This window comes from Antedon mediterranea, chromosome 3, assembly GCF_964355755.1.
Source record: "Antedon mediterranea chromosome 3, ecAntMedi1.1, whole genome shotgun sequence".
Classification (NCBI taxonomy): domain Eukaryota; kingdom Metazoa; phylum Echinodermata; class Crinoidea; order Comatulida; family Antedonidae; genus Antedon; species Antedon mediterranea.
The window spans coordinates 6,780,623-6,794,378 of record NC_092672.1 but is presented as its reverse complement, the minus strand read 5'-3'; the positions used below and the strand labels follow the sequence as shown (position 1 = coordinate 6,794,378).

General features: G+C 31.0%; 1 protein-coding gene across 1 annotated transcript in view; it reads left to right on the top strand.

Moving 5' to 3' along the window:
• LOC140044698 (HEAT repeat-containing protein 6-like) overlaps positions 1–13,756 on the top strand; it is a 51,050-nt gene that overhangs the window by 9,077 nt on the left and 28,217 nt on the right. The window contains exons 10-18 of the mRNA XM_072089327.1: positions 2,928–3,027; positions 3,623–3,971; positions 5,244–5,436; positions 7,042–7,146; positions 7,860–7,994; positions 8,885–9,007; positions 10,845–10,969; positions 12,212–12,372; positions 13,360–13,436. Of these exons, the coding sequence (XP_071945428.1) occupies positions 2,928–3,027; positions 3,623–3,971; positions 5,244–5,436; positions 7,042–7,146; positions 7,860–7,994; positions 8,885–9,007; positions 10,845–10,969; positions 12,212–12,372; positions 13,360–13,436 (1,368 nt within the window). The remainder of the gene's footprint in view (positions 1–2,927; positions 3,028–3,622; positions 3,972–5,243; positions 5,437–7,041; positions 7,147–7,859; positions 7,995–8,884; positions 9,008–10,844; positions 10,970–12,211; positions 12,373–13,359; positions 13,437–13,756) is intronic.

Genomic DNA, 13,756 nt, shown 5'->3' with positions numbered 1-13,756 from the left:
TCAACACAGTATTTACTAATGTAGCCTTGCTAATACACTACTTATTGTCAGAAATAAATACAAAATGTGAAAGTAGAGGAGGTCTATAAAATTTAATTATCTATATATAAATTTACGTAAGGGCAAAATTCGGTAAATCGCGCCTTACTTCTAGAATTTTTACTCGATGGTATATAAAGTTGGTTCGTACTTTCGGTACTGATTTTAACCACCTGATGTAACCCTGTTTACTAATTAAATTAAGTTAGATAATTAGTTATTGACGATTAAAACGAATTTAGGTTCAACGATTTGCACCAAATAGTGGTGTTTTCCGATCGTGGTATACACTGTCTAATGGATGTCCATCTTGAAAAATACCCGCCACAAAAATGCGAGGAGGCTTCGCATTTCCCTATCTCCTACTACGATAATTGTTTTTAATAGCTGAAAAACGGTTGAACAGCTTGAGTACAGCATCATAATGTTGAAGACAGGCCGATTTTCTTTAAAAAATACTATTTTGATAGATTTAATATACGATTATACAAATGTATTGATTTGCGATGAATGGAACATCCCAATCTCTCAGTCTGCCAGAGTTTGGTTTAACACAAGTAGGTAAATTTATGATCCCTTGGTTTAACACATACGGTAGGTAAATATATGGGCCCTTTGAGAATAAACTTGAACAATACTGTAAATACCTATTAACTATTTTTGGTCCTCATTTGAATCGAGCATTTCTTACTGTGAATGTTCGTACTGTTAGATGTAATATAAAAATATATACAAATAAACTTTATTACTGAGATTGTGGATAGGCTCTACTGTTAGATATATAAACACATTATTATATACAAATAAACTTTATACTGACAGTTCCTTCTCAACGTTTGTATTAATTAATAATTACCAAAAATATAAACGTCGTAGTGGTGTATCGTGACATGTACTTCAATATTTCAATCGATTATGACAGTGACAGTTTTAACAAAGTATTACATCGCAAATGTTTTACTGTATTTAGAGGTATATTATTTATAGGCCTATAAAACATGAAAAAAATATTTCGTTACTGAGTGGATAAAGAATATATTTTAAAATTGTTCCTCTTTGTACCTATCCGCTTTCCCATCCCTCAACCCTAATGTTACATACAAAACACAAATTGGGTTTCTTTAAATGAATCCAAATCAAAAATTTGGACTCATTTTGTGATAAGTTTCTCCTTCGGAAATAATTCCCAGGGTGCTAATTTTAGTTGACTACATAAATCATTGTGTCTATTTATTCGTTTCTGTAAACGACAATGTATTATAGTCCCGCGGTACGTAGCCTACATTTGAAATCGCCAGTTTTGTTACGCTGAAATTACTGTGTATTCGAGAACCATCTGTGGGCACGACCTAGATGGTACGCGAGCGTACCATCTAGTACATGCAATTGTTCAATTACAAAAAAAAATACCCTAGATTTGATCGAATTTGGCTGGATTAGGCTTATTGGCAACCATTTTTTAAGTATTATAGTTGTATTAATAGGTAAGTTGAAAGTTGTTATACTGTGTTAAGGTACAATAAAGACCTTTTAATAATCAATTCTCTGAAACTGTCAAGTTTGATACATTGTTATTACTGTACTAAACAGTTAATTTTTGTATTTAAAGATTTTTTTTTTTAGTATCTGAATATGTTTTGTTTTTCTTGTAAACTTAATATTTCCTTGAAAAAGATTTTATAGAAAAATAAATGCTTTGATTTAAAAATCCTCTTTTTATCATGCTTTCTGTACCCGAAGGCATCATAGCAGTGTATGACAAATTGGCTATAAAACATTTCAACAAAACAATTCAAGTGAAAACAGTCAACCTGACCTTTTTTTATTAGAAATCATTACTTTCTCAATCCCAGATGAACATTTTTAATAAGAAAAATGCATTTTGATTTCCAGTTAAATGCTTGATACACTCAAAAAGATATAAATCATTTATTTTAACACATGTTTAAAATGTCTTCAACAACAAAATGGATATGAAAACAAAGTTGCATTCATTGTTTAAATTCAGAGAACATTGTAACCGACATTTATTTGAACTCGGACAATCTTTAGATGCACACAAAACTCAATTTAAAATCATTGTTTAGTTACTTATAACTTTAATTGTATATTACCTTTTATGAGAATAAGTCTGTAAATTGACAACAACACGTGCTCATATTAAAGGAGTCTTAAATTTCTCTATAGTATTGTTAAGTATAGAATATTATCATTTTACAAAAAATTTACCATAATACACAATTTATACCAATTTGTAACTTTGTCCTAGTGTTAAAAGATTACATGCCTTACAAAATATACTTAACACTGAATATGAACTCATTGCTACACAACTGTTAACATTAAAAATTAAACTGGACATATTCAACTATGGTTTTAATAATCATTTTGTTATATGTATATAGAATCCCATGGGAAACTTTCTGGACCCAAGAAAGTATACCAGGTATACCCTGAATAGGGGTTGTCATAAAACATAATTGCCCTCGTTGGTTTTACAGGAAGTGTCCCTGTAATTGGGGTTTCACCTAATATTTGGGGTGTCCCAAAACAGTTTTTTTTTTATGTTTTTTTGCTTGATTTCTATAGATATAATGCAATACTTTATTTAAGAATTATGATGTTTTTTTTTCTATATATGTAACTACTTAATTTGAATTTTTCTCATTCTGACATAAAACATTAACATACAAAAGTATATTGCATAATATAAAATACACTATACACTACACAATACATTTTACATCATTAGCAATTGCAAAATATATTCATTATTTATACATTCTTTAGTAAACTTATGTTATTGAGTTTCATTCTGTACAGTTTAAGTATTCACTTTAATTGTTTTATTGCTGTAACGTTATCCATTGCTATTTTTGCATTTCTAGTGCCTCTCAACTGTTGTTCAAAATGTTCCTTATAAAAAGTTAAAGGAGGGTTTGTTGACAAGAATAGTAAGGAATATACGACCATTCTTTAATAACAAAGGTAAGGGGAAACTATTTGTCTGGTAGTAGTAATACCAGTTATTTGTCTTATACCTGCACATCATTAACTGTAGTATAATAAGTATGAATTAGAATGTTCAATGTTTAGTAAATAAGGCGTGCAGAATAACTAAACAGATCATTAGATTTGATGATGTTTGTAACGTCAAAATTTATGATAAGGTCATTGCCATAATGAAAGATGAGAGTCATCCGCTCTATAGTGATTTTCAATGGCTGAGATCTGGAAGGCGTTTGAGGGCTACACGTTGTAGAACAAAACGCTTCCTTAATTCTTTTGTTCCGTACTCAATTAGACATTTTAATAACCGTTGTTAAGTCGTTGAATTTTGTTGCTATGTAATTTTATTGTATTAACCTTTTAACTTTGAGCAATTGTATGTCACATGAATTTCCGTATGGACAAATAAAATGAACTATGAACTATGATCAGGGGGAATACCCAGTATAAAGTTAGACACACATTTTTGAATGCAGAAAAAGTTATACCTCAACATTGACTTAATTAATTGTGCTAAAGAATATACTAAAAATCTTCACATTTCCATTCATTATACATTATTTCTCTTCAATAGATAATAATATTCGAACAGCATGTTTGACCTGCCTAGGTTCAATAATTGCTGCTGCTAATGCCCCACTTCCAGAGGTCACACAGCTCCTAGCAGCTAAGAAGATGCCTACCGGAGCTGGCTCCGGAACCATTCCCAACATGGCAGCAGTCGCCTCTCGGGATGCAGATGCAACCACGAGCCAGACCGAATCGGAAACAAGAGAAAAGAATACAGGATTAGAGGACAAAGTTCAAGCAGTGATTGATGATGGCCAATCAGAAGCAAGGAATGATATGCCATGGATAATAGATCTTTGCCACAATATCATCATTCCTGGTTCTAATATGGATTCGGCTAGTTTAATAAACAGGTACTATTTTGACTTGACATTTTTATGTATAGTCCTCTCTGTTTTAATTCATACTCTCAATGCTATATTTATTACAGAAATGACTATTAAATCCTAGAGGGCAAACATAGGATTGTTGTTTTTTTTTATATACGGAATAAATAAAAAAATAAAATTTAAAAAAAATGTTTTTTGAATGGCGATGATGCTAGGGTCTGGGAAGAAAATATACTTTAAAGATGATCCAAACTATTTTATAATATTATTCCATAATAATCTAGTTCACACTATCTAGGCCATTATGTAATGTCTGTTTCACACTAGGCCATATTGATTACGATGAATCCTAATTGACCGGCTTGTACTCAAGAGTCTTCATACAGGTTTCAAGCATATAACCACGAATCTTCATTTCAATTATTGAATAAATTTTAATTTCTTAGTACCTAGATAATTGCTATCAATAATCATTATATATGATTGATGGAGAATTCTCGTTGTTAAGAGCTAAGCATTTGAATTAGTAATATCAAGTGCGCTGCGTGCGTTCATCCATACAATTTGGTCGGCTTAAATAGAAGTGATTTTGAGTTTTAGCCAAAGGGTACCTTCCATATATATATACTATTGTATTTCGACTACAGATAGTCATTACGTCTTGTTTTAATAGATCATGCTCTAGTTATCGAATTTCATCACATTATGTTTCATTTTCTCTTAAATTATGTAACAAAACAGTGCCAGTAAATTCAGTTTGTAACCTGGAGTTTGTCAGCATGTATTACTATAATAACCTTTAGTAGCAATATATACTTAGTTTATGATAATAATAATAGCTATAGTGGTTGGAGTTAACCTAAATATTAGCATATATTTAGAATAAACGAGTAAAGATTTACTAAATACAATGCCAGTGAATTTGTCTGTTTGCTCTTAAAATTAAATTCAACAATAATAATTATAATATGATATATGTAATATGTAATAGTATTTTGGAATTAACCTAAATATTATTTATCATAATACTAAATTATTAAGGTTATTTTTTTTAATTACGTTAAATCGAATGTGTCCCCTAATAGAGGTTGTACTACATTAAAAAAATAACAATGCTGTGGGTATCATCAGTGGTTGGATCTCAAAGGAGATACTTGAACAAATTAAACAAAAAGCTTTTAAAGTAAAACAGCCAGAAAACTTAACACTTGCCTCTTCATCAGTGCAAGTGTATTTAAAAAAATTAATAATTTATAATTGATTTATTATAATATTAAATATTGTATTTATTACCAGATTACAAATAGCAAGCACTAGTACAACATTTGCTGGAGAGGTGTTACCAGTGAAACTAGAGGCCTTGCAAGTGTTAGTACAACTAGCTAAGAACTATTTTATAATTGTGCGACCTGTTTTGTCTGTCGTGTCCGATATAATTGTGAACTGCATTGATGATCCAGACCCATCGATGCAACTCCACGGACTGAAGGTAGGGAGAAATGTTTATTTTGATTATTATGGGTACTCAACAAAAGATTAAAGGATAGTAAATGTTGCGAAAGATAATAAATATAGAGTGAGTAAGGCGAAAATATACAAAATAAAAAAACAAAAGAATGGAGTAAAAGAATTAAACAAAAAAGATTAAAATGTTGTTGAAACATAATTAGTTAATTAATCAGAAGATACGCCAATTAAACAAGCAATAAAAGAAACTGATGAAAAGAAAGTAAAAAGACCACCAGGAAGACCAGAAAAAAACTGGATAAACCAAATAATAAAAGATTTTGAAACAATTAATGTAGACTATAGCATAATAACAAACCATCCTGTCCAAAACAGAAAAATATGAAAACACATCATGGAAAGCTTAATGTCGGAATGACGGAAAACGTTTCAAAACAGAAAAAGAGATGTATTTATTGTTGTATTCGTCACAGTAAAGCTTAGTTCCCACAAGAACGTAACGCAAGGACGTAAACGCAACGCAAGCGTTTTAACCAATGAAAAGCGAAGTTATAGACAGTTATCAATCACAAGCGAATAAGCCATCGCTTGTGATTGGTCAATTCACTTGCGTTGCGTTACGTCCTTGTGTTGCGTTGCTAGTGGGAACCACGCTTTAGGTAGGCCTACAAAATCCTAGTAATATCCTGGACTACAAAAAAAGTAAAATATATTTATCAATCTAGTTGACAAAATGTAGCTTCCAATCGCCCAATGTTGTACTAGCCTACCACCACTAGACAAGTTTTTATCTGATGTTATATTTTTTTTACACCAATTTTGTATTGTGATTGGGATCTAATTTATTCTCATAAAATATTGCTTGCAAAAGCTGTTTTTTAAGTTTTGATTTAGGTTTTAAATAATAAACTCTATCATTATAGTTATACACAAGTCATGCAAGTAAATGTGGAAATGATGTGATTTTGAAAAGCAGTGTAATGTCACAGAAGCCTTTGATTACCTATAAAGCAAAACCAGGATTTATGGCTTTCAACATAAATTCTATTAAAACCATGTCAACTCTTGCCTTTAGATTTTTTTTGCATTTTCGTTTTTTATTATTTATTTTTTTCACATTTCGTCGCATTGTGTAGCTATTGGTCAAAGATTTTATTACTAACTATACATTCAATATTATTACATCCTCTCTTGATCGTAACCAAAAGTCAATTTTATTAATGATAATAATAATTTTACTTGTCTCTGATCGCCAAGCAACTGTATATATCTCTTGATCTTCTGTTATGTTTTTATTATTTATAATAAAATCCAACTGTATGATGTTATTCAGCTGTACTACTTTATTTTATTTTTCTTAATAAAAAAATATTTTGTGTGCTGCCATCTATATCTAGGTTTTTTTTAATACAGTACAACCTCTCCTTTGGGACATCTCTATTCAGGGGACACTCCTATTAAGGAGACACATTCTAGTGAAACAAACTAGAGGCAATACATATATATATATATATATATGTATTAACACAAGTCCAATCCCTATTAATCAATTGTTTTTGATTTATTATTAATTTGTTGTATCAAATTATCTCAATCAAGGCAAAACAACTTTTTTTTTATTTTGTAGGTTTTAGAAGAATTTGGCAAAGCTTTATTGAACCAGTTGAATCCAGATAGCAGTATAGACGGAGTACAACATGAGCAAATTCAACCACCAATAAAAGTGGATGAGGTATGAATTTTAATATGATGGAGTCTTGTTGTTTTTGGACTGACCCATTTCAATTTATCTTATTAATGGAGCAATTCTAAATTGTTCTACTTCAGTTACTGCAGTATAACTATGTGTTTTTTGCTCCTCAAAACCTGTTTATGCAAATCTGTTTCATAAACTCATTCATTGAAACAAACTAGACTCTTAATATATGTTTATTGCAGTAAAATATGTTGTTACTGCAGTACCTGCACTAGAATAGTTTTTACATCACCTCATGAATTCATATCAATTATTATTTATTCTTTATACTGGGTAGCCTCTTCAGTCAAAGACTGTTCTACCAGAGGGCCCAGTGTATAGCACTATGATGAGTTTGTAACAGTGGCTGTGTGTAAACTAATACACCGGGGTAACCCCCTACTTGTCTCGAAAGATGTACTAGGTTCTTTAAAGTGCACATGAACCAGATGTGTACACTGGACCTACGGTTTATAATCCTTATCCGAGAAGACTCGTTCTACCACCAGAACCATGGAGCGAGTGAGCCTCAAATCCTTGCCGATGGCTACGATTAACGATTTCTTTACACATAGTAAAGTCAAGTCTCATTTATTGTCATTTGTTTTGAGAAAAAAACATAGAAATTCCTTTTGCTCTTTTGGCGGAGCACCAAACAACAAACAAACAAATCAATTGAGAAATAAAATCTTCATGTTTATCTTTTCTAGGTAGTTACACTGTGGTTGCATTTGCTTAATGGGCCATTACCCCAAATTCTTCAGCATCCTCGTACTCTAGTACTTCAAGCGTTCGCCTGTGACTGCTTATCTACTATTGGCCCACATGCATTCCAGCTACTGCCAGTGAGTAATGTTTGTCAAGTAATATACATGTTGATTCTAGGTATTAAAGAGGATAACAAATTTGCCTTCTCTGATATCGTCTATCTTGGTTCACTATACCATAGACATACTTCTAGTTGGCAGTGAAAACATTAGTTAATACATAGTAGACTGAAATGTCTGAGAGTGTGCCAATTTTTGTTGCCACATTAATTTAAATCATCTCATAGCCTAAAGGATTTGCATGCTGCAGCTTGTCAACCCTTAACCCACCTGTATTTGTTGCTACATACAGTAAAAGTATTTTAAGATAGAGTATTTGACTGAAAGGCATGGGTTGATTGAAATGGGTTGCAAAAGTGGGTGACTTTTTTCTATATCAAGGTCTTGTCCTGAGACATGAGATGTCTGTCTATGATTTGACCCACATTGCTGTAGAGTACTGAAGGTTTTACTACATTAACTGTTATATGATGTGTTTAGAATTTTTCTGGGTTTTTATTTTAGCAAACAAGTACAACTTGTATATAAATACTATTTACCAATTTATTCTTTGTATTTAATTTATAGCAAGAATACTACAGAAATATTATATTTTCAGAGAATTTCTTGTTAATTTTATTTTAGTAATAAATTTATTTCATCTGTATACTCTGTCTAAACTATTTAAAGCTTGTTGGACCAAAACAATCTGATGTGCCAAAATATGATATTGTAGTGATATGGCATCATCATGTCCATATATGAGCACATCACATTTGTTGTCACATAAAGTTTGATAGTGTAGACAGAGCTTAACAATCACCCTAGTCAAAATAACTGAATTTCAATACCAATTTATCAGTATTTATTTATTATTTTACTATGAAAATTATGGTAATGAAAATTAATTTTTTCTTTTATTTTAACAGATGGACAAAAGAATACTGTGCGTCACTTTATTACTAGGCCTATCCAACGACGAAGATCATCGTGTGAAGGCATCCGCCATTCGTGCGTTGGGCGTTTATATTCTCTACCCATGTCTACGTGAGGTAAAGTTGAAATGTCTTCATATGCATTCTCACATGACTTTCAAGTGGATATATTTTCCTACAAGACATAAATTGATTGAAAAGTAATAAACGGTCAGACAGATTTCATAACTCCTTATGATCAAATTCATTAGCTTCACTTTGTTGAAATGTCACACACATTTTCAACAATCAAATTGAGAGGCTGCATATATATCTTTTTTTTTTCCAATTGTGTGGTGTTGTGATATATTGCATCAATATAACAAATTTGATAAAACAAAATTCATAGGTAAAGAGAAAATCTTAACAGTCCAATGATACTGGAAATTTCATTAATATTAAAACAGTTAGTACCCCCAATCAAGATTTGAACCCCAGAATCTTGATCTGACGTAAAGCCATTGTTCCTGAGTTCATACAGTGCACAATAAAGAACTTAGTACACTATTCAAAAAGAGTAGGGAATCATCTCCCAGTGTGCTGCTCTGGTATGCGATGCACTGCTGACTGTCATGTGGGTTAGTAGAGGGCCTAATCCAAATTTCCTCAGTTTCTAGGACGATAAATATACTTTTGATTTGCAGATACATAATCAATGATATGATATTATTTAATATATGAACATAAAAATGGTTTTTATTATTTTGTTCTTGATTTTATATTATTTAACAATAATAGACATTTCTATTGCGGCAATTCCAACAACAACAACAAATGCTCAATTTTGCTGGAAAATAATTTCAAAAGAATTGTAAAGTGGGTGAATATTTGAATGAAACTATACACTGTTTTTTAAATTAAGCATAAATAAAAATAATATCGTATGTTTAGGGTTGAGTATCTCTTGACTGGTTTGTGAAGAGCCACTCCATTTTTATTGTCAAGAGACTCTCAAATGTCATTTTTTTTTTTAACATTTAAGTAATCTAGCCTCATTGTTTTACATTTTACGTCTTCTTTTATGCCTTTTTTAGGTGAGATAAATGATGATATATATGTTACTTTAACAAGATATGATTGCTATCTAAATATTAAAGTGCTACTGTAATTTACAAAAATAATATCTATATTTATTGAAATAAGTTTGTTTTTACAACTTCTTTTCAAAACAATCGCAATACTAGTTTGTTCAACTTTGTTTATTATCTTAAAAGATCTTAACATCATTGAAAAAGTTTCTAATTAGCCAATCTTTACATCATGCTAAAGTTCATCAGATTTTAAGTGTGGAGTGTCATCAAAGTTTTTTGTGAAAAGTTTGATTATGATGTTACAATTATTACATTGCCTAGCTGGACCATGTCAAAATTATTCTACTGCATGAGTTTACTGCAGGAACTAGATTTTGTATACACTTTAAAACCTGTTTATAAATGCAATTATAGCAAGCTGTTTTGGATAAACATACTGCTTTATATACTTATTCATTTAAACTTCTGCAGTAAAACATGTAGTTACTGGGGTAATGTAGAATACCGTATTTATTAAAGATTATTTTTAGAAGTTTTGTTTAGTGAGAAAGGCGTTTATTGGGGGAAGGCATTTATTCAAAGCGGGGCGTTTATTTTAATGAGTGCGGTACTTTTGACAATACTATACTATTTTAAAAATTATTTTGTGTGAAAACTAGAGCCTAGTGTCACCTTAGTAACAAACTAAAATGTGCCCACACATTGTATATCACCTTTCGTTTAGACTTCCTATTAGCTAACTGTTTATTTTCACGTTTTATTACTCTTCCTCGTCTGTCATGTAGTTGATGTTTGAGAACATGATTAATTTCATGTGTCGTTCATATCATGATTTATCGATACAAGACAACCTTGAAATTGTAATAAGAATGTTTTTGTTTCAGGATGTCATGTTCGTGGCTGACTCGGCTAATTCAGTTCTTAACGCTCTCGACGATTCCGTCATAAATGTTAGAATGAAGGCAGCGTGGTCCCTTGGAAACCTGAGTGACGCTCTTATCGTAAATAAGTATGTTCATATTTTACTGATTATTGATAATCGTCAATCTCAATCACTTGAAATGTAGCCAGTTGCTAGATCTTAATAGGAATGCATAAGGTCAGAAAAAGCTAAGCCAAAGCAGCCAGAATGCACAAAATGTCTTTTATAATGTAATAAAGATGGACTTTTTATAATGTCCAATTTAGCATGAATTTTATAGAATGGCTAGCAGAATCACCTGCCCGACAAAAAACTGTGTCTGCCAGTCATAAATTAACAGGTGTCCCACATTGTACATATCAACCAAACTTAAGAGCTTGTCTGATCGAAAGGCAACCATATTCAGTGAACCCTAAGAAAGCAAACTCTACATAATCATTTTCCACATTAATAGTTTAAAGGTTTGACTGAAACAAATCTGGTTCATTATTTTTTATTTGATGGAAAATGTATTTGTCCGTTAAGTCATGTAGATTGTCTGTATTATATTTGTTGTATAAGCATATCTGGTTTGCCATTAAACCTATAGTAAAAAATTAGTTTTTGTAAACATAAATTAAACAAATTAGAGAAATGTGGAATTTGGTGATACAGTATATTGTTGTTATTCTCTCATGTCAGTACAATATATTCTTATTTAATATATAAATATAATATTTATGTGGTGTACATGTATAAAATAGCACCTTCTACATTTTTTGTACTCCTGTTCATCTTTCCCAACCCTGAAAAACTTTTTTATGACACTACAGGAAATGAAACTGATCAAAATAGATTAGGAAATATATATTATGACATACTGTATCCTAACAATTTTTATTTCATCGATAACCTTTTAAAGAAATACCTTTACAAGAAGTTTCTCCTTATCAGTACAGAGTGTTATCGTTAAAGAAACCTTTCAAAAGGCATTAAAAAAAGCCTCACGCATTCCACTTTATCTTGAAACCATAAGCGAATAACATTCATTTCAACCAAATGTGGTCATGATTTATAAATAAGTTTCAACATCAAGCATGTTTATTAATAGATAATATATTATTATTGACATAAGTTCAATTACCTTCTTCCAATTTATGTATTTCTAAATTTTACACCCACATTTAGCCCCAAAGGGCTGGGCTCTGTTTGAATTTCCCTAGAGGCCTGTATCGAAGAATTTCGAAAGAGAACGGTTTTCTTCAAAACCTGGCATTTCAGTTTTACCTTTTAACCTTATTTGTATTCACCAGTTTTATATATATGATATATGCCTTGAATTTTTTATAGGCAAGATGAAGACTTAGCATTTATAGAAGAATTTTCTGATTTGCTGTTACAACGGCTATTTGAAGCTGCAATCAAAGGTTCAACTGACCACGATAAGGTCAAGTCTAACTCTGTACGAGGGCTCGGCAATCTCATACGTTTCATTAGTGAACAAACATTAGGTAAATCAATTTTTATCCTAATTTATACCCTTAATCTATTGTCCAAGTTCTTTCACTGTTGAAGGCTCTGATAATTTTTCGTGCTTTTTTACTTTAGCTTTTTGCTTATTTTATTTTGTATCTCAATTGAGATCAAGCCACTGATACCCACAGCATTGTCATTTTTTCAGTCCATCCATCCCCAATGTGGTACAGTGGAACAGCATTAGTTCTCAATTGTACGAACGCGCAACAGAGTAGACAAAATTATGCAAGAGAGCAGTTCGAAAAATCTATTGCCTGGGATTGGTCAAATCGCTTACGTTGCGCTTACATCCTTCCATTTAGTTAAAAACCAAACATTAATAATAATAATTGCAATAAATAATAAGGGGAGGCATAATACAAACAAACTACTATTAACATTCATTTGCCCGAAGCTCTTAAACAGTAGATGCAAAGATATTAATATTCTGCTGCCAGAAGTATGGTTTGCACAAAGCATTAAAGAAATGTATGCAAAATAATATCAAATCAAGACTAGAATTTGTAAAAAAAACTACTTTAATATTTATTTAGAGTAGAAATATTTGTGAAAAACTTTTAATAATTGATGTATTCTATTACATATATTTCAAATGTTGTAACTGTTAAACCAAAACACTTTAAAAATCAATTATTTGCACTGAATTTGTTATTCAAAACAGGTGCAATACAATATTTTGATATCCTAGCGTGTTAAACTCTGTCTACACTATCAAACTTGACCAAAAAAAAGTTTGATGTGCCCAAATATGGTAGTGGTATGCCCAAATATGACATCATCTGTCATGTCCATATCACATTTTTTTTTCACATAAAGTTTGATAGTGTAGACTTTAGATCTGGAAAACTAAAAATATCTGAGATATCTTTAGGTTTTCTAAACTCCCTTTGAAAATGAATATTAAATAAATAAATATTTCTACATTTTTCATTGATTTTTAATGTAACATTTTTTTTAAATAGCTAAAGGAAACTTTTCATCATTAATTGACCGTGCTATGTGTTCACTAATCAAAAATGTTAGAGCCGGAGCTATGAAGGTATATATATTTTTTTAACATTTTAAATATTCTGTTACCTATGATATTATCTAAAGAACAATTTTTCTTTAAATGTAGCTTTCATTCCTAGATTTTGTCTCGTTTGTATTGAAAACAATTATCATCGGCAACATATTATGCATAATAAAATTTGTCTATAGTTGAGATCTATCTATTTGACCGACAAACTAGGACCTATACATTGATGTGGCATCAGTCGCTGTATATATCACACTTGGTGCTCACATTGAATAAAAATTACAAACATTGTACTAATTGCAGAATAGTGGTTGAGAAAGATTTAAAAAAATGTTCAAATC